This window comes from Stegostoma tigrinum, chromosome 1 (genome assembly GCF_030684315.1).
Source record: "Stegostoma tigrinum isolate sSteTig4 chromosome 1, sSteTig4.hap1, whole genome shotgun sequence".
In the NCBI taxonomy this organism is placed as follows: Eukaryota; Metazoa; Chordata; class Chondrichthyes; order Orectolobiformes; family Stegostomatidae; genus Stegostoma; species Stegostoma tigrinum.
The window spans coordinates 57,892,629-57,915,319 of record NC_081354.1 but is presented as its reverse complement, the minus strand read 5'-3'; the positions used below and the strand labels follow the sequence as shown (position 1 = coordinate 57,915,319).

The 22,691-nt window shown below is 40.0% G+C and overlaps 1 protein-coding gene across 5 annotated transcripts in view; it reads right to left on the bottom strand.

Moving 5' to 3' along the window:
• Positions 1-22,691, bottom strand: part of tll1 (tolloid-like 1) — a 351,886-nt gene that overhangs the window by 152,196 nt on the left and 176,999 nt on the right. For all 5 annotated transcript variants that reach the window (XM_048544759.2, XM_048544744.2, XM_048544753.2 and 2 more), the window contains 3 exons: positions 19,635-19,813; positions 5,344-5,449; positions 2,835-2,959 (listed from right to left, as the gene is read on the bottom strand). In XM_048544759.2, coding sequence (XP_048400716.1) covers positions 2,835-2,959; positions 5,344-5,449; positions 19,635-19,813 — 410 coding nt within the window. The remainder of the gene's footprint in view (positions 1-2,834; positions 2,960-5,343; positions 5,450-19,634; positions 19,814-22,691) is intronic.

Here is a 22,691-nt window from a genome sequence, read left to right as displayed (position 1 = left end):
TTGATGACATTTTAATTTCAGATCACACTGAGTATTGTACATTGACAATTTTATGTGCTAGATTTAATTGGGTCATTTGGCCACTGCAGCCAGTTTACTTTTTTTCGGAAAAAAGAAGGATTCTAGTTCACAAAAGGTTCTAATTATTAAAAAAAATCAGATGGTGGAAGTCAAAAAGTGATAGTCCATTTTTACCATAGTCATAATGTAGCTAGACTGACAGAATGGAATCTAATGGAATCCCATTTAACTATGTCCTTTAAATTGAGCAAATTGTTAATGAATGTTCACTAGCTTGCACCACTGTCACATCCACTCCTCATTTGGCATCAATGTCCAGACCCCAATTACAATTATACCACAAGGATCCCAGCTGACACTGATAAAGGCCCAGCAGAACTCACATGAGAAAATGCCCGCAGCAATAACCTGCAGGACTACTCATAACCAGAGGCTGATGACAGCTGAGTAGGAGTACTCGGGGATGATGAAGGAAGTGTTACTTTTTCACAAGGACCTAGGCCACATGGAGGGGCAAGCCGAAACATGTAGTAAATCAATTGCCAGCTCCAATTCAAATTGATATCAATCACTGCCAGTCTGGCACAGAAGCCCGGCAAGGATCGGGTTACTGTACTGCTGTACGTAATTCACAACAGGACCGATGTCATATTGATTAGACATGGGATAAAAAAACATTCATTTTAAGAAGTCATCAATCCCTTTGTTCCTTGTTTTGATTTATGGTGCAACATACTGGGTGAAATTTAAACAGTATAGCCAACAGGGATGATTAATTCCTATTTAAGTGATCCATTCTACATCTCCATCCAAAATCGGACACAGAGAGGTGAACTCAGAAGGCACCGCATCATCACGTGGGCGCTGGATGAAACTTTAACAGAATTCTTAAAATTCAAATTTGATCTTCCATCAGTCAAATCAAGTGCAGTTCATCAAGCAGGCTGAATTTTGTCAGCAAAAGCAGACTTTTTGTCCAAGGTGACAAGGAAACACCTTCAGCCAGGCCATTGACTTTGGCTCAACCCTGCTCATTAATGAGAGCTGGCCATGTACCAGTAAGAAAGCAGAAGCAGTGAGAAGAGGATGCAATCACTTTCATTACTCCATGTTCGTGTTATGGTAGAAAAATGCCTCATCAGCACCAAGCCCTCTCTAGCCATTAATGTCAAATGCCATGCATGCCATGAAACAGAGATGGGTTTGATTGATTCTTCACAGCACTGGGAGACTTCCATCAGCAAAACAAAATGAAAAAATGGATATGTTCTACTTGTGAGAAGTAACAAAACCACAAGATAATTTCTGGAGTGCAGGCATTTTGGTTAATAGCAAGAAAACTGATTATAAGTGTGTGAACAGTTCTCAATTCAAGCTGCAGAGCTTCATAATGCCAGGTCATCTGCTCAGAGCCATCACTCCAAAATAGTAGATGGTAGCATCAGTTGTAGTTATCCTGGGACATGTGAGGAAGATGATCAGTTGTTAGCAGCTGTTGTGGTTATCCCGTTTGAGGCGAGTATCAAAAGGCTCTAGTAGCAGCTGTAACCTCAAGGCATCCACTCACACCGCCAGACTGATACTGCTGGTTGCAAGGAATGGCTGCCTGTCCAAGTACCCGTCAAGTATGGCATCCAGACCTTTGACCCTATGAGGTAATGGTAGGTAAAGTCAGCTTCTTACCAGCCTCCATTGGGTAGTCAATTCATGATTGCACACGATCAACCATCTTGCCCACAAGCTGAATTCCCACACACTTCCGGTAAAACATCATTTGCTACAACAAAATTCTAGCGATCAAGTTTCAATTATTTAAATTCATGTTTTTCAATTTTATATTAATGTTTTTCTTCCATCTGGTTTTCAATAAACAGTTACATTAATGATGACATAATTTGTAGATCCTTGTGTTCATTATGCACTCACATCCAGTGGACCAGTCCATGTAAAAAAAAGTAGAATAGCGAAGAACAACAGACTTCAGAATTTTGAAAAACAGAATTTTGTACATTAACCATTATCAATTGATTTCTGATGTGCATCAACATACCCTTCCAGATTTTGTCTTAGTGAAGAAGTATTAAGCAACACTCAGCATTAGGCAAGCTGCAAGTAGCATAAATTAATCTGAAGTCAATACAATTGAAGCACCGTCACACTACATTGCATATCGCATACAAGGTGACTCGAAGCCAGATCAGTAATGCACCCTACGCAAAATCAAACCATCACTTCCACCTGTTTTAGCCTGCATGTGCTTGATCACTAGACTGGCATGTAGGACTTGGGTTGCCAAAATTTTCAAGTCACTGCTTATCCACAATCAGCTTATTCTCATGTGAAACTGGTGGGATACTTACAAGCTCAAACATTACTTATGCTGACTCACTTGGGAAAACCAACTCATCATTTACACTTGCAAGTGTGCCTGACTGTATCTAATCAGGTTTATGGCTTAACATAATTTTCAACAGCTGAGAGTTTGTTAAAATTCTTAGATTTAAACAAAGCATTTACAAGCAAAAACAGCTCAGGTAGGTACAGATAGAGTACAACCTAGTCTTATGTCATGTTGTACATTAATGTACTTTAATGTTCTTGCAATGTCTCATCCCTCAACATTTTGCTGACAGTTAATAGTATAAAACCTTGATACAAGTGTTCACATTATCACAGCAAGAATTGTGATTTCCAATACTTTGCAACATTATTATCATATCACCGAGTTGTATTTTGCAATTAATCACAGTACTTTCTGTCTTCAATTTGATCTAGTACATAAAGACCAAATCCCCATGTGTGCAGCATAATACCTGGACATCTATACAGCTTCCTTGCCTGTGCAATGTCTCCTTTACTTAACCGTGCACGTTGGCCAATGGCAGGTCTTATGCCATTCTCATCACGTCCAGGGAGAATAGTATCCAGAAACATTCCTCTAAGAAAAAATAAAGAACTGTCACTTCATAAGACAATATCTTTAGTTCATTTCACTTGTGTTTATGAATGGGAAGTGAGGGGGAAATCCCTTTCTTTATAATTTGTCATGGAATTTTGAATGTCTAAGTGATATTTCACTATAAAGTGTTATGTGGTAATATTACCAAATTTCATAAATAACAACATTCCAAGTTTAATGTTGGGATTGTGGCGAGTTAGTTGATCCCAACAAGACAGGAAATGGGATGTTACATTTTCCCTGTGTTGAAAAAGGGAACGCAGAATCCTTGTAGTGTGGATGCAGGCCATTTGGCCCACTGAATCCACACGAATTGCATCCCACCCAGATCACCCCACTAACCTAGCCCTGTATTTTCCATGTCAAAACCACCTGGCCACACATTCCTGGACACTACGGGCAACTTAGCATGGCCAATCCACCTAAGCTGCACATCTTTGGACTGTGAGAAGAATTGGAGGACCCAGACGAAACCTATGCAGGCAGCTGTGCTAGGGTGGAATCAAACCCTGGTCCCTAGTGCTGTGAGGTAGCAGTGTTAAACACTGAGCCGCCTACCTTTGAATTCTCTTATATATATGCTGCTAGTCTTTTCTCATGCTGTTTGTTTCACTGACTTGGTTTTTCTACTGGCCCCTTTGAAACTTCTGTATTTTAGCTGGTTCTTGATTGCATTATCTACCTGACATCTGTCAAAAGCATGCTCTTTCGTCTTCATCTTAATCTTGACTTTTTTTTAAAATCAAAGAGACCTAGAATTGCTTGCCCTGTCTTTCCTCTATGGGAATATACCTTTGATGAGTCCAAATGCTTTCCTTTCAAAGGCAGCCCATTAATCAATTACAGTTTTGCCTGACAACATTCAATTCTAATTCATCAGGATCAGATCCATTCTAACTCCATCAAACTGGTTGGGTTCCTCCTTCTGATCAGAGTCTGGAAACAATGCTGAAAGACTACATATGTAAATTTTACGTAGCAATGAGAAAAAGGTTCAGCTATGACCAATTCTGCCAAAAATACTCGCTGATCTAGAACTTGAACTTGCAGTAAATAATGGTCATTTTCACTGAGTACTACAGGGTATTGTGTGTTCCAGAAACACTAATCCTTCAGCATGAAGTGAAAGTAAGAAATTTGCTAAATAATAGGCCAGCAAAGATATTTATTATCACAACGCCAAATGTTAAACTTCTTTTAAGAAACTGTATGTAATTACATACTCTTTCAACAATAACTTACGTTTCTATAAGCACTGCTTATATTCTGAGAGATGTTTAAGCAGACTCATCACAGACTTGAAATATCAGAATTCACAGGAAAATAGTCCAGAAACAGATCCGCTTGGCCAAGCCAGAATTTACTAAAACTAACATACTATCTTTTTAAGACTTGAAGAACACTTCAGGGAAGTAGATGTTTTGTTTTTTGCCCTGTACAGTTTAAAACGTGAAATAAATTAACAGCAAAAATGGGTTTTACAGCAGTTTGTCAGACATGGATTTTATGATTTAGCACTCTTGGAACATTTGTATGGTATCAATGCATATTAGTGCATCAACTTATTTACATAGACAGAAAAAAAACTCGTGATGCACTAATTCTCATCTTACAAAGCTGTGTACTGGTACGGCCATTTTGTAAATTCTGCACCTTAAATCTTTGGTATATTTTGAGCCCTGACCTTCCAGTCCAAGAGATCTTCCATTTATGCTTTTAAATAAACAAAAAAATGAAGTACCTCAATGAATCACAAAGAAGAGTAGTTAGCTGATTTTAACTGGAACCCTAAAAATTCTACAGTTGACTTTAGAAGAGTCACTGTGCTTTTCACCACAAATCAATCAAAGGTGATACAAAACAGATTTCACTATTCTAAACTCAGGATTACTAAGATTAATTGTACATCCCAGCTGTCATCTATCTGACATCAGCTAACACATCATGTATCAAAAATGTGGACTGATTATAACTACTTTAATATTCCTTTCCAGTTTTATCTGTTCATGATATATGTTACACATTACAGATTGTTTCTGACCCCGAAACATTAAAGTTGTACTTGTCTGGCAATTGAGGACAACCTAAGTATATTTAATTATTTTCAGACACTTTTATTCTTGTAGTCAAGAAAAAAGGTTTTAAAGCATATGGTTATTCCAGTCTTGATCTCCTACAGATTAAATCATTTTACATATCAGGATATTTCAAATTGCAATTGGAAAAAGAGGCAGAAAAATGAATTATTTCATTATACACCGTGGAACCCTGAACTAGTATTAATCTAGAGATAAAAAGTTTTCATTGTTATGTAGCAACTGACAAAATGTAAAAGTCAAAGAGATGTAACCTTTGACTCCAACCTTGAGAAGGTGTTCCTAGCATAGTGCATAATACTGTTGAAGTCATACGCCTCCCCAAGAGAATTCACTTCACCAGGTTCCATCTTGAGGAAATTGTATTCTTGGCCTGCATGCAGTTACAAGGAAAAACAATGGTTAGCCATTGAACAATCTAAGTGATTATTGTCCCTAAAATTCGGAAATTGGTGCTGCAAAGACTCCAAATTGTAGCATTCTCCAGATCTCTCAAGATGTAATAGGTTTGCCAAATTTTGACGGAACAAAACGTTTTCCTAAACAATCAACTTCAGAAAATGCATTCCTGATTCAAATAAAGTTGATTCCAACATACAATATTGATGTACTGAGCTATTTCTGAGCCAACTGTGATTGAATAAAATTCCTGTTCCAAGTATCACAGTGCATGGAGCGAGTTCTTCTTGGCTCTTGCTAATAATGCACAAGAATTGAACAGCAGGCCCTGAACGAACCCCAAATGGAATACATTAGCAGTTTTTTTGTTCTTTAAGTACATTAATTTCACAAATCATAAACAATTCTGGAATACATCATGTTGCGAGTAGAAATTGATTTTCTTCCTGTTTGGCTTCTGAGTGGAAAACAAAGCAAAAAGAACTAATCTCAGGGCGGGTGGGAAAACGTCAAGGCTAATCTTAACCTGAGTGAAGCATTTGACAGATCTGCAGACTACCCAAGTGCCCACTTACAATAGACATTAGGATGCCTGCATCTTGCATGTAAAAAATAGGCTGAATATCAGGCTTATGCCCTGTGGAAGAAATGAGTTTGGGTCAAAAAAACTCAAAATCATAGAACAAAAACAAATTTGCTGGAGATGCACAGCAGATCTGGGTACCTGGGCCCGAAACGTTAACTCTGTTTTTTCTTTCACAGATGCTGTCAGACCTGTTGAGTTTCTCCAGCAACTTTGTTTTTGTTCCTGATTAACAGCATCCGTAGTTCTTTCAGTCAAAATCATAGAATCTCTACAGTACAGAAACTGGCCATTCAGCCCAGCAAGTCCATGCAGCACCTCCAAACAGCACCCCACCAAGGCCCACCACACCCCCCAATCTATCCCTGAAACACTGCATTTCCCATAGATACTGCACACCCCCGGGGCAAATTAGCATCACCAATCCACTTAGCCTGTGCATCTTTGGGCTGAGGGAGGAAATCAGATAACTCAGATGAAAACCATGCAGACATGGGGAGAATGTAGATACTCCATGCGGACAGTCACCTGAGGCTGGAATTGAACCCAGGTCCCTGGTGCAAATCAAACCAAAGTATTGAACTAATCTTCAGCTAGGGTCATTGAAGTCAAGAAATAACAACCAAGTTTAAAAATCTCAATCACAATTCAGTTACCCCGATGGATGCGTCGTGAGGCCAGGATCAAACTTCACTACACTGCTTTACAGTGGTTTTTTTTATCCAATGAATTAAACAGGGGAAAGCAAGGGAATGGCTCAATTTTCTAATATCATTCTCTACAAAGTAATGCAAATCACAATCCACGTTCAAGCATTGATAGGAACATTAAAAATTGTTCATCTAATTGTAATTGCAACTAATTATTATTCATGAATATTAGCTTGGGTTATTTGGTATTAATCTCAAATCAAAGTTAGAAAATCGTGGCTTCAACCTTCAAGCTAGACATAAATGCACGATCCAGGCAAAGAATTTAGTACATGAAGGAGAGGTTTTATGCTGTTCGAGGTGCCAAACCTGGGGTTGTTAATCGTGTCTACCTACCTGTTTTTAGAACTTAAATGGATATTAGGAAGTCCCATAGCACCATCCACAAACGAGAAGATATTTCTGTTCCAGTCCTAAATTATATTTATCTCTCAACCAACTTACTTAACCTATCAATATCTCTGCAAACTGCACGCTGCTCGCAACATGCGTTTTCATCTATTTATGTGTCATCTTCAAATTTGGCCACAATATATCCACTTCCTTCCTATGTATGGTTTGAGTACAAGTACTGATCCCCATGAAACCCCACCATCACCCCCTCCCCTCCCCCGGCGTGGAATGCCCTCCCTGCAATAATAGTAGACTCGCCAACTTCAAGGGCATTTAAATGGTTGTTGGATAAACATATGGATGATAATGGAATAGTGTATGTTAGATGGGCTTCAGATTGGCTTCACAATTCGGCACAACAACGAGGGCTGAAGGGCCTGTACTGCGCTGTTATGTTCTATGTTCTATAAGCAACAAAAAAATGTCACGTCAAATGTTATTTCTAAGAATATTGGAATAACTTTATGTTGCTGGCAATGATTATGCTGATTAGGGGAAGTTCACAATGACTCCATTTTGCAACATTCTCTGGATTACCTACAAAGAGACAATATGTAGTCTAGTGTTATGCAGTCTACTAACTCAAATAGGTATCCATGGTGAGATGTGCTTGAACAGTCTCATCCTGTATTGGTAGAACTCTGATGTGGGTGCATCGATATCAAATTAATTGCATCTCACTCGTCATCATAGTGCAGCCTTTTTAAGTCAATGGAACATTGTAAAGAGTGGCCAATGTGATAACATACTACATCTTAGGTTAGATGGAGAAATTAGCAGAGTGGCCAAATTTGTCTCAAGGCAATATGGTAATTTTGATTTATTTGACATGGAGATGGTTGCTAAGTATTTTCCAGCTATATAGACCACACTCACGAACTATAAATGTGAAAGCACGTATTTTAAGTAATTAATATTTCATCCAAGGAAAACAGATTGTACATTAAAAATAATTAATTTGAAATACAAATCATGCCAAAAGTATTTTCAGTTGGCAAATAGTCAAGTTCTCAATGTCAACAATTAATCCTTCACTATTAATTTCATTTCAAGTAAAAACCACAGTAGCTGTTAACACAAATGATGGATTTTCATGACTTCTGGTCTGAAGAAGGAATTTTAAGACTTTCCAGCTCCTTCACCTGGGTTTTTCAATACCCTGAATAAATGACCACACTCCTCAGTTCTTTTTTAGCTGTTCTATGTGAATTTCTTAAATCTGATGTTATATCACAATGATAACTACTTTGTCAAATTTCAAGCAAAGGTTGTGGAATCTCCAAAGAGTTTTCTTCCTACTGTAAATTTAAAAAGAAATCTTAAAAATTAAAATACATATGACATTCTGAAAAATGCCAGTAAGAAAACAAAGTTACAGACAAATTCTATGAACAAGCATCTATTAACAAATGAATTAGGAGCAGGAACAGTATGGGCTGCAGAGTGAGATGAAGAATGAGTATGATACTGATTATGCTGCTGGAAATTTGGTGCAAAAGGGAACAGAGGTGCTTAAACTAGCATGTGCTGCAAGAAGTAACCTCTCCAGAATGACAGGTAAGTGGAAGAGGATAAATGACTGATCTGTAGTGAGACCGATGGCAGAGAGAGGTAAATAACCTCAAAAAGGTGTGAGGTCCAGGAAATAAGTTGAATTGAGAGTAGGATTGGGGAATAGTTCTAGTTTGTCAAAAAGTACGGTCTTCATGTAGTGACTGGAATCAGTTGGACCTCGTTAACACTGAAATTCTTGAGTGGGGTTGTTAACCTGGGTCAACCAACATAATCGAGAGAGTGGAAGGTACAGCCTGAAGCAGTCCCTGTAACCACAGATTGCAGTGGCTCACAGACTCTCAGTCCAACTGTCTGTTTTGCAGCACTGTGGAGTCCGGGGAACATGCACATACATTGGGTGCGGCCGCTTGCACTCCATTTGCAGTTACCTCAAAGACCTCGCTTTGTGTTTTTGTTTGCACTTCAGCCCCACACTTCTGATCTTTGGGCACCCAGTGCAGAGGGAGCAAGCAGGTCAGAGGATCACCCCATGGGTCTGCTCCTGGGCATAGCCAAGCTGGCCATTAATAGGAGATAACAAAGTGTGGAGCTGGATGAACACAGCAGGCCAAGCAGCATCTTAGGAGCACAAAAGCTGACGTTTCGGGCCTAGACCCTTCTTCAGAAAAGGGGAATGGGGAGTGGGTTCTGAAATAAATAGGGAGACGGGGGAGGCGGATCTAAGATGGATAGAGGAGAAGATAGGCTGAGAGGAGACAGACAAGTTAAAGGGGCGGGGATGGAGCCTGTAGAGTTGAGTGTAGGTGGGGAGGTAGGGAGGGGGTAGGTCAGTCCGGGGAGGACGGACAGGTCAAGGGAAAGGGATGAGGTTAGGAGGTAGGAAGTGGAGGTGGGTCTTGAGGTGGGAGGGGAGGATAAGTGAGAGGAAAAACAGGTTAGGGAGGTGGAGACGAGCTGGGCTGGTTTTGGGATGCAGTGGCGGGAGGCGAGATTTTGAAACTGGTGAAATTCACATTGATACCATTGGGCTGCAGGGTTCTTAAGTGGAATACGAGTTGCTGTTCCTGCAATCTTTGGGTGGCATCGTTGTGGCACTGCAGGAGGTCCAGGATGGACATATCGTCTAAGGAATGGGAAGGGGAGTTGAAATGGTTCGCAACGGGGAGGTGCAGTTGCTTATTGTGAACTGAGCGTAGGTGTTCTACAAAGCGGTCCTCAAGCCTCCGCTTGGTTTCCCCGATGTAGAGGAGGCCACAACAGGAACAGCGGATGCAGTATACCACATTGGCAGATGTGCAGGTGAACATCTGCTTGATGTGGAAAGTCTTCTTGGGACCTGGGATGGGGGTGAGGAAGGAGGTGTGGGGGCAAGTGTAGCACTTCCTGTGGTTGCAGGGGAAAGTGCCGGGAGTGGTGGGGTTGGAGGGGAATGTGGAGCAAACAAGGGAGTCACGGAGAGAGTGGACCCTCCAGCAAGCTGACAAGGGGGGAATGGAAAAATGTTGTTGGTGGTGGGATCAGATTGTAGATGGCGGAAGTGTCAGAGGATGATGTGTTCGATCCGGAGGTTGGTGGGGTGGTATGTGAGGATGAAGGGGATTCTCTTTTGGCAGTTATTGCAGGAATGGGGTGTGAGGGATGAGTTGCAGGAAATGTGGGAGACACAGTCGAGGGCGTTCATGACCACTGCCGGGGTTGGGGGGGTGGGGGGGTGTGGTCCTTGAAGAACGAGGACGCCCAAGATCTACGGGAGTGGAATGCCTCATCCTGGGAGCAGATGTGGTGGTCGAAGGAATTGGGAGTAGGGGATGGAATTTTTGCAGGAAGGTAAGTGGGAGGAGGTGTATTCTAGGTAGCTGTGGGAATTGGTGGGCTTGAAATGGATATCGGTTTCTAGGTGGTTGTCCAAGATGAGACAGAGAGGTCTAGGAGGGTGAGGGACGTGTTGGAGATGGTCCAGATGAAGTTGAGGTGTTGGTGAAGTGGATGAACCGTTCGAGCTCCTCTTGGGCACACGAGGCGGTGCCAATACAGTCATCAATGTAACGGAGGACATTGATTCCACCCCAACCTCAAATTCACTTGGACCATCTCCAACATATCCCTCACCTGTCGGGAGAGGTGGGCTCCATGGGATGTGGAGTGCCTCATGTTCCCCCCCCCTCCAATTCCATTTTGATTTGATGCCCACCCTCTTCCTCACTTTTTCTTTCACACAGACACTACCCCAGTGGCTCTGCTTGCTACTGATTCTCTGGTCACATGGATGTTGTTTCCTGGTGGTGGTATATTAATAAAGTTACTTGCCCTACTTTTTGTTTAAAACTGTGTCTCACAACTACACGCACACAGAGGTTACTGGGGAAAATTAGCACAACTGCTGATTGAAAGCAAATATAACCACGAGATTTGAATCTCCTCAGTTGAGGACTGACTCCAGGCTGACTGGCCGCAGCCAGTGTATTGTGCAACAATAAATAAAAGGTGACTTAGTGACAGGACACCTGTCTCTGTGTAGTTATTTTACTTCAGTTTGTGTTTAAGTCTCCAGTGCCTGTCTTTTCCTGTTTCTTAAAAATAACTGTTTATAAATTACATTTTACTGGTAATTATTTTTTAAGTTTATAAAAGTAAAATATCACTACAGCGAAGTGCAATGGGCAGGGCTTCTTGAGTAATTAATTTATATGTGAAATCATACATGATAGCAATGGCAGAACTAATGATGTATAGCTGCTCCTGCATGTGGAATCTGCAGACATGAAAGTGACCCAATGTACAATAAGTGTTTGCAGCTCGTGGAATGCTGGATCAGAATCAAGGTGCTGGAACCTGAACTGCAAACACTGAGACACATCAAGGAAGGGGAAGTTACCTTGGTATTATACTCCAAATAGCAGTCACACCTCTCAGGGTGGGAAATTCACAACTGGGTCTGTGATCAGGACAGGAGAGTGTGACTGCAGGTGAGGCAGGACACAAGGGGTTACAACTGAGGTGCATCAGCATCTGCAATTTCCAACAGTTACCAAGATCTTGCAAGGTATACAGACAAGTTTGGCAGGGAGGGTGTTCAAGGAGCCCATTCAAGTTGTGAGAGGAAGTAATTGTTAGTTGTTGCAGGGGACAGTATAATTAGGGGCATAGATTTTGTTCACTGCAGCCATGTGCGACAGTCCTAAAGACTGTGTTGCCTGCCTACTGCCAGGGCTAAGGACATCTCCTCGGGGCTGGAGAAGAACTTGGAGAGAGAAGGGAGGGATCCAGAAGTCATTGTCCACATTGTTACTACACTATTGGTACAGCAAGAAAGGAGGTTTTGCTGAAAGAATTTGATCAGGAGCTAAACTAATAAGCAGAAACTTCAAGGTAATCATTTCTGGATTACTACCTGAGCCACGTGCAAACTGGCACATAGTGAACAAATTCATGAAGTTAAATATATGGCACAAGGATCGGTGTGTGTGGTACAAGTTTCAGTTTGTGGGACACTGGCACCTGTATTGGAGCAGAAAGACACTGTTTTGATGGGACGGGCTTCATTTGAACAATGCTGGGATGAGTGTTCTGGTGTATCAAATAGGTAGGTCTTTTAGTGGGTGAGGGTAAGAGAGAGAAAGAGACATGATATGGCAGCATTATGGGGCAGCTGTTTGGATATTGATATCCAGAATGCATCAGGAATGGATAGAGTATACAAACATAGAACATTAGCAGGGGCAATATACAGTCAAAAGGTCTTTACTTGAATGCATATATTATTAGGAACAAAATAAATGTATCAACAGCACAAATGCAGGTTAATGGCGGTAATCTTATTGCCATTATGGACACAGTAATTACAAAGTGATCAAAACTAGAAACCAAATATTTAGAACAATGTGACTTTTCAAAAAGATGGGTAAGAAGGAAAAAGCGTTAAGGTAAAATTGTCGGTATAGGATGAAATAAGTGCAACAACAAGAAATGACCTTGAATTGGAACATATAGAATCCATAAGGGTGAAGGCAGGAAATAAAAAGGGAAAGATGACACTGCTAGTAGTTGCCTATAGGCTCCCTAACAATATTTATTTTATATCCCAGCGGATAGCTAAAGAAATAATAAGGGCACATAACATAGGCAGTTCATTAAGCATAGGTAACTTTCATATTAATATTGATTGCAATCTCTGCCAATCTGACTATGCCAATGAGGAAAATTTCACAAAGTGTAATCAGGACAGTTTTCTAGAACAATACGTTGTGGATCCAAACAGCTCAGGATACTCTCGATCTGGTGAAGCGTAATGAAATCTAATAAATGATGTCAGAGTGAAAGGTGCTCTAGGAAATAGTGACCATAATACAGTAGAATTTAGCATTCAGTTTGAGAGGATGGGAATAAGCCAACCATAATTAACCAAGGAAGTTAAGAATAGCATCAAGTAGAAATAAAAAATGGGCTACGCGGTAAAGACTGGTGCTAAACCAGAGGATTGGAAAACTTCAAAAACCAACAACAGGCAACCTTAAAAAAGTAATGAAGGGGTAGAAAATAAACTTGCAAGTAGATCAAGACAGAATAACAAAGACAGACAGCTACAGCTTCTTTAAATATATAAAAAGGAAGAGAGAAGCCAAAAAGTTAACATAGATCCCTGAGAGAATGAAGCCCAGAAAAGTAATAATAGGGAACCAGGAAATGGCACAGGAGTTGAATAAATACTTTGCATCAATTTTCATAGCAGAAAACACTAATAACGTTCCAAAATTATAACTTAACAAAAGGGTAAAAGGGGGAAGGAAATAAACAAATGACTATCTCTAGAGAAAATGTGCTAGGGAAACTAATGGGGCTAAAGGCCGATATGCCCACTGGACTTCCTTCAAAATCCTAGGATTTAACTATTTATGTGGTGGATCCATTGGTAGCAATTTTCAAAGAATTCTTAGATTATGGAAAGTTCCCAAATGACTGGCAGTCAATGTAAAACCTTTATTTAAAATAGTAATGATATGCTAACAGGTCAAAACCTGTTATTGGGAAAATTTTAGTACATATTCTAAAAGATGTAATAGCAGAGCATTTAGAAACACAATACAATCAAACAGAGTCAGAATGGGTCCAGGAATAAAGCGTGCACATTTAGGACACAGATAAGAAGGAATTTCTTGTCTCACAAGGTAATGTGTTTGTAGAACTCCTTACCGCAGACGGCTACGGAAACCGATGCGTTAAGTATATTTAAGACTGAAACAGATTTTTAATCAGAAAGGGTATTAAGAGTTATTGGGAAAAGACAGGAAAGTTAAGGGAGGATTATTGGATCAGTCATGATCTCATTAAATTTTAGAGCAGACCCTACAGGCTGAATGGCTTACTACTGCTTCTGCATCTTACAGTCTTAGCAACAGGTCATTTAGGAACTCAAGCCTGCTCAGCCATTGAATAATATCATTGCTGATTTGATTGTAACTTCAAATGTTAAAAAAAATTCTGCCTATCCTGACACCCTTTCATCTATTTTATGTAGAAGTAAAATGCTGAAAAGGTTAGAACAGAAAACTGCAGGAACAGAGGAGGTTAGCAAGTGACTGTGTTGGGAGAAACAATGGACAAAATTTAGTAGTTATGGCACTGATTCTGTCCATGGCCTGGACAACCAGTGGCAATCCCATGGCCATATCCAATAGATTAAGTTAAGCAGTCTACTGGACGTGAAGTGAGTTCCTGGCTTCACCAGATACCGCTTCTTGCTAGAAAGCTGATGTGATAGTTCATTGAGCTGGTTATATTAGAAAGCTTATTTAGACCAGCTGGGCAATTAGAGGCAGCAAGTTTCCTAATGCCAGCAGCTCCCCTTAAAGTAATGACCACCACTGATTGGCATTGGAGCCAAGTTGATTAATAATTTTTTTGTAGCCCCTTAATGAGATTGAATAGAAACACCAAGTCAGCAAAGCAATAGTGGAGGAAGAGGGAGAAGCTATTAAAGGCAGGGGAAAATGGTCCATTATGGAGGGCCAAGGGTCCCTCCCTCTTGTCTCTGTGGGTCCTTCCATTGGTCACAGGTTACCAAGAAGGATTGGTTACATGCAAGTAGCCACAAACACCCACCCAGGATCTCACTGCACTTTATCTATCTAACACAGCCATTCCCAGGCACAGGTTTTAAAAAGTCACAGTGGGCAGCAAGGCCCTCAAACAATAATGTACGAGTTTCAACTGACCTCCCAGCAGGAAGCTCAACACTCTTGCCCAGCTTTTAACTGAGAGGACAGGCTTCCACCTTACAACTACCCACCCCATTACAGGTTCCCATCCATCTCCCAAACTATCTTAGGGGGAGCATTAAATTTCACATGATTTTAACATTTTTGTTACATGACTTTGATTTTGAAATATGGTAATGTAACAAGTATGAGGTAAATACAAAGAAATAGAAAGAAGACTGAATGTGTGAGAAAGAACAAAAGGAAAGATCTCTAATGGGTACAGGAAGGCAAACTCTAAATATAAAAATGGATAATAATGCAAGGTAAATAAAGAAACAAAAAGATGGGTTTGGTGGAGGAGTAAATGGTAACAATGGAATCATTAATATAATTTGCGGTCCAAAACTGGGAGCACAGGTTGCTTTCTGAAAGTCGTTAACTCAGTGTTGAGTCCAGCTGACTGCGAAGTACCAACAATTAAGCACTGTTTCTAAGCTCAAGCTTACTAGAACAATGTGAGAAGTCTAGATCAAAGCAAGAATTGTGGGGGCAAGGCAAGACAATATAATGGTGATGGGTGACAAGAAGCATGATCACATTTACAGACTACATAAATGCGTCCTAAAAAGCATCTCTTTTTGCTTCATTCCTGTAAGTTAGGTGATGAAAAATAGAATGGGAACCAATCTTTTCACTGCTATTATTTAATTTGGGAAGATTAAATAGATAAAGAAGAACCACTGTTCCACAAGCTATCCAAAATGTTTAAATAATCAAATAAACCACCAAGACAATCCGTATATGTATAGAGTCAGGAGGGAACTGTCCTGCGAGGCCTCAACAGCATCTCTGGACATCATGAAATTTCATGGCATCAAATTAAACATAGTCAAGGAAACCTCTGGCTGCATACCGCATACTATTTTCTATCAGCTGATGATTTGGTATTCTTCAATTTGAAGAGTAGTTGGATGAAACACCAAGGGTGACAAAATCACAGAATGTACCATAGATGGGAGGTGGGGTGCGTGGTGACTTGACACCAGCATTAGTGATCAAGCTGATTGAGACTTAAAGGACATTTTGCTGCTAGACTAGGTCTGTAGGTGCTGAGGAAACAAATAAGAGGGAAAAACATACTGGACCTCATCCTCACCAATCTGCTTGCCACAGTTGCATCTGTCCACAACAGTATTGTTGAGAGCAACCACCACACACTCTTTGTGGAAATAAGTCCTGCCTTCACATTGAGAATACCTTACACCCTGTTGCGTGGCACTATCACCGTGCTATATGGAACTGTTTTTAAACACATCTAGCAACTCTAGACTAGGCACCTACGAAGGGCTGCAGACCATCAGCAGCAGCAGAATTAAACACCAACACAATCTATAACCTCATTCCAGGCATAACTCCACTCCACCATTACCATCAGGGCAGGAGATCAACCCTAGTTCCATACAGAGCACAGGAAGGCACCATATTATCGCAAAGGAAGAACAAAGTAAAAGATACAACTTCAAAACCACTGGCCAACTCTTCTTCATTCTACAAAGCAGGTTCAGGATCAGTGAAGCATTCTTATCTGCCATGGCTATATACTTTGCCAAGTTAACTGATGCTTCATATCTAAGCCACTGCTTCTTAACAAAACAAACAAACAGAAAACTGCTACATGTCATTAACCGTCTATATTAGGCATTGGTGATCACAAACCCCAATAATCAACACTTCCTATACCAACTTTGAACACTTGTAAAATATTCTCAGTCACTCATACTTTTCATAGCTGATCAATCAGAGCCTCTGTGAAAAAAAAGTGATAAACATCTTGTACACTAGCATTTACATTTATTTTAAAGGTTCTTGTACACAGTGGTAGTGTCCCAACCTCAAGTCAGGAAACACAGATTCAAGCCCCACCTACTCTAGAGGTTATAGAGTCACAGAGTCAGAGATATACAGCACAGAAACAGACCTCTCAGTCCAGCTCATCCATGCCGACCAGATATCCTAAAAACTAATCAAGTCCCACTTGCCAGCATTTGGCCCATATCCATCTAAACCCTTCCTATTCATATACCCATCCAGATGCTTTTTAAGTGTTGTAATTGTGCCAGCCTCCACCATTTCCTCTGGTAACTCATTCCATATATGCACCACCCTCTACATGAAAAAGTTGCCCTCTCAGATCCTTTTTATATTTTTCCCTTCTCACTTAAACCAATACTCTGTAGTTTTGGACTCCCCCAACCCAGGCAAAAGGCCTTATCTATTTACGCTTTATCTCATGATTTTACAAACCTAAGGTTACCCCTCAAGCCTTCAATGCTCCAGGAAAAATAGCCCCAGCCTATTCAGCCTCTCCCTATGGCTCAAACATTCCAAACGTGGCAATATCCTTGTAAATCTATTCTGAATCTTTTCAAATTTCACAGCATCATTCCTATATAAATGACAAAGCGCAGTGAACCCAGACTGATTCTTGTGGCATACCACTGATCACATGCATCTAGTCTGAAAAGTAAACCTCTATTACCATCCTCTGTCCCCTGCCTTCAAGGCAGCTTTGTATCCAATTGGCTAGCTCCCCTGGATCCCAACGTGATCTAATCTTACTAACCCAGTCTACCATGTTTGCTTGATTTGCCTCAGTAATCATTTTTGTGTGCTCTTCCATAAAATCCTTCCTTTAAAAAAAGTGTGCCTTTGGTTTATTCCATTAACAACTGCAGAAATTATAGAGGGTCTAATTTTTACATATCAGTTGTTGCAGATCAAAATAAAGAAAATAAAGACTACAATCTTGCAGAAAAACATTACGAAATAAAAATTTTGAAACTCAGTATATCAAATCCACAGTAGAAAGAAATGACAAGTTTGAAAATGAGCATAACTACTTATCTGATATTGAAACAATAACCATTCAGGAACTGTGGTTAAGAGAATGACTTAAGTCAATTTTGAGTACTGTGAGCAGTTTTCAACTATTCATTACAGAAAGAATATTCAAATCACAGCATGTTTACATTGGAGATTCATCAGATTAATGCCAGGGAGAAAGCTGGGCTAGATAACTAACTTTGAATTGTTCTAACTGAAAACTAAACCTAGAAACTTCTCTGCCATTTCCAAATTAGTCACAAGTCAAATAAAACACCAACATACATGAGTTAATGGACTTTAGCATTTTAAAAATTCAAACAACACTTCAGAAGAAATCATGAATTGTGAATCATTGTTAAATATTCTGGTTAAAGTAATTTCCAGGTGACAATTAGATCAGTAATATTTCATGCTTGTAAAGCGCATTGTAATACACACACACACACACACACACACACACACTTTGCTCTTTGTCTACTTGCCACACAGATTTGGAACAGATAACTCTCTTGGTGTTACTGGCAAGAGATTAGTATTTATAGTTTGCATTATTTTATCAGAGGACAGCTGTATGTTTGAAAGAGCCAAGTATTAATTTGAGAGCAAATGTTGCACTGTAGATTAAGGATCTGAAAATCATAGAATGACAGAGGACCAATGGTGATTCAACCAATAAACCTTTGCTGCCTCTTTAAATGAATGATTCAATTAGTCCCTGCTCTTTCCCCTTAGCACTGAAACCTTTTCTTCTTCATATATTTTTTCACTTTTCTTTTGAAAGTCATTGTGTTCTATGTACTGCTTCTACCAACCTTTCAGGCAATGCACTTCAGATCGTTACACGCAAGATTAAAAGAGAAAGTTGGCATGTCCACACCCACTGTTCCTTCACTAGTCATCATCACATATTACTCTGTCACACAAGTAAAATAAGATTACATATATAGTGAAGTAGTACATATGTCACCTGCTCAATCATTTTACTACTAAACTGTGGCTGGTCTGGGAGTCTGCCATGTGCTTGACACCACAGTGAAAAGAAAACTTGTTCACGCATCTATGACATTTATTGAAAAACAATTTTTCATCAAATTGATGAAAAAATAAAAACATGGGTCAGACTGAGGCAACAGAAAAAACGTTAGCATTTTTTTCTTTTAAAATAAAATCACTGAGCACATCTCTAACGAAGGATAAACACAGCAACAAAAGCGATCATTTGAATTTCAAATATGTAAGATTAGACAGGCATGGCTTAATGGCATAATGTGCACAATGGGTGAGGTATGAAACAATTGATGGATGCCATGCCCACAATATCTTTAAGCAACCGAAAATCCGCTTGCATGTGCATGTTTCTGTATAATATTACTCAATTTGCTGTACTGATCACCTGGCCTTCCTTATGTAAATAAAATTCCTGAAATGGTTGATTAGTAAACATCGACATTTGTTTTAAACTTTGCATTTTATCCCCTCGACTTTTTTACCTGAAATGTAATGGAATCCCATCTCTAGCATCAAAAGGATCAGCACGCATCCTACTCCAAAACCACTACCAAAAACCTTTTTGCCCAGCTTTAAAGCACCACTCAGGTAAGATGAAAATTTAAAATTTCTTTCCCTAAAAAAACGCATAAACATTTTTTCCAACATCTTTAGATCAGATAACTTACAGATCCTAAATTGAACTAAAGGTTTGCATCCTTTTCACCATAACGCAATCACATCAGAATTACTGTAAACATGCTTACTATTTTCATCTGATAAGTAGCATTTTTATCTGCCATACAAAATAGGCAGTCAATTATTGGTGAATTACAATTACATGAACAAGAACTGAACACAAAAGTTCTTCGGCTTGTGGAACCTTACCAGGCTGGATGTTTTCTCTAATGATGGTCACATGATCATCTCGATCTGGTCTTGTGTGTTCATGCCAAAATCCAATTACATGGCCCAGTTCATGAACTACAATCCCAAACTTATCACAGTTTTTGCCTATGGATATAGCCTGAGGACCGTTACCACGTCTACCGACATAAGAGCAGCACCTGTCAAAGATAAACACCAGCAGTTGTAGAATTCTCTGCAATTCTGTACACACAATTTGCCAGGTCCAAATATTATCAACAGTTCCTTTATCTTACTTAATTATGCTCTAATGGTATATTTGGAGTGTTAAAATTTGTATTTGCTTTCCATTAAGTCAAATGCGTGGGAAAGAGAATAATCCAATATATAAGAAGCAGATTTTGTTCACACTCCTCCACAATGATTAAACTGTAAGTAATCTGTTGATAAACTTTCATTAAGTCACAACTGTACTTCTTCAAATATGAATGGCATCATCTAATATGCCCCTAAATACAATCAGTCAGCCATCACATTGCCACTGTCAAAAAATGGTTAATGCAATTGAATAAAAGCTATCCCACAGTGAAACATTTGCATCCACTGTGTGATGCTGTGAGCTATTTTCATTCTCTACTACATTGGGGTCCTACGCTTCTCCATATTTCTGTAGGTATGCACTACACAGAACTAGGCGTTCACCACAAGTAAAGCAATACCGTATATACTTGTGTAAAAGTCGAATTTTTTTAGCCTTTTTAAGACTAAATTTGCGGGGTTGACCATTACATGAATACTACTTTTGCGGGGCTGAAATTCATGCTACAGTCCAAACTACTGTAACATTAGCAGAAGCCCAATAATCTCTAACCAAATAAGGAAAAAAAATCACAATGAATTATGATAATTATTGTAACATCTTAACTTCTAGTTCAGCAGGCAGCTTTTGTGCAATCTTCTCTGCCGAAGTGCAAAGTCAAGCCTTCTCATGAATCTTGTGCACCATCTAGCACTTGCCTTAAAGTCCTCCTTTGATTCGTTTCATGCATGGATTCGGATGATTTCACAACTAACAGCTTCCATTTTGACAATTTTCAAGTACCCACTGAGCAAACGTTTTCTCCCTTTGAGGCCACTTGCCAGGTTTACCTCTGTTGGCACACTTTTCGTTTTGGCATTGTCTGAAGTTGGTTTAATATCTTTCTCAAGTTTCTCTGATACACGAAATTCTCTTGCTGCTACAGAGTTAATGTCTTCTCTGCAACTTCAGTAGCTTTCAGTTTAAACATTGCACTATATTTTTTTGTTTTCTCCGGAGGCCATTTTTACACAAAATGATGAAGAAATTTCAAAACACATAATAGCATGAAAAAAATTCATTTCCTCATGGTAACATTCATATATAGGATAATACCTTGTCGCACGAATGCTGATCTGTGTTTGCAGTCACAAAGTCAGAGAGTCAGAGTAATACAACATGGAAACAGGCCCTTTTGCCCAAACTAGTCCATACTGACCATGGCAGACATGTAGCTAGTTAAGAATTTGTGAAGAACCAGGGTCTACCTTTGAATGAGAGACATGGACAATTCCAGGTTTTTTTTAACCAAAAATAAGAGGTCAACTTTTACATGAGATCAACTTTTAATGAAGTATACAGTAAACAAAATAATGGGCTCAAATTCCACTCTAGAGACTTAACTGCAACTGAGCTGACATTTCAAGGCAGTACTGAGGAAATGCTGTGCTGCCAAGATCCTGTCTTTTGGATTGGAAGCCAGCCTTCAGCCATCTCAGGTAGATGTTTAATGTCCGATTACAAATAAAAAGGCATACTCTTTTAGCTAAAGTTTAGCCCATAACCAGCAGCACACTAAAAAAAACCTGTTTCGTTGTTCTCTCCATGCCTGTTGTGAAAATGGTGGTTAAACTTAGTTCTGCACATGCTGATGGTCATCAGCACCTCATGGACGTCCAGTTTTGAGTTGTTAGATTTTTTGTCCAAAGTTTGTCCAATTTAGCACAGCAGTAGCACCACACAACATGACCGATGATATGCTCAAGGCGAAAATCAGACTTTGATGCCACAATAACCGTGTGGCGATTTCTCCTACCGACATAATCTTGCATGGATACATCACAGAAAGGAAAATTAGTGAGGATTTATTCAAGTAGATTCTTCCCTCTTGTTGGTTGCCTCATTACATCCGACAGACACAGCCTAGCAGCTGTGTCTTTTACGACTCAGTCAGTTCAGTTTGTAAGTGCTGTAAGCTAATCTTGGTGATGGATGTTGAAGTCTCCCACCTGGTATACATTCTCTGCTCTAGCCACCCTCTGTTCTTCCTCCAAGTGTAGCTTAACATGGAGGGATGTAACATATGACTTCATCAGCTGAAGTTGGGGAACTGGGCCTGGTAATCAGTAGGCAGTTTCCTTGTCTATATTTGAACTCTTGCCTTGAGACGATGTGGGGTTCAGAGTCAATGCTGAGAACTCCAAGGTGGAGTTACTTAACACCAAGCTAGCATGTCTGGTGAGCAGCTAAGAGTCAACCACAATTCTGTAGATGTGGAGTCACATGTAGGTTAAACCAGGAAAGAACAAAAAGGAGTATCAGAGATAATGGGAACTACAGATGCTGGAGAATCCGAGACAACAAAAAGTGTACAGCTGGATAAGCATGGCAGGCCAAGCAGCATCTTAGGAGCACAAAAGCTGACATTTCGGGCCTAGACCCTTCATCAGGGATGGGGGAGGGGGAGAGGCGGATTGAAGATGGATAGACGAGAAGATAGGTGGAGAGGAGACAGACAAGTTAAAGAGGCCCCCACCTCTTTAACTTGTCTGTCTCCTCTCTACCTATCTTCTCCTCTATCCATCTTAGATCCGCCTTGCCCCCCTCCCTATTTATTTCAGAATCCTCTCCCCCTCCCCCATTCCTGATGAAGGGTCTAGGCCCGAAATGTCAGCTTTTGCGCTCCTAAGATGCTGCTGGGCCTGCTGTGTTCATCCAGCTCTACACTTTGTTACCTAAGGACAAAAGAGTTCCTTTCCCTTGTCTCAAGGGCGTTAGTG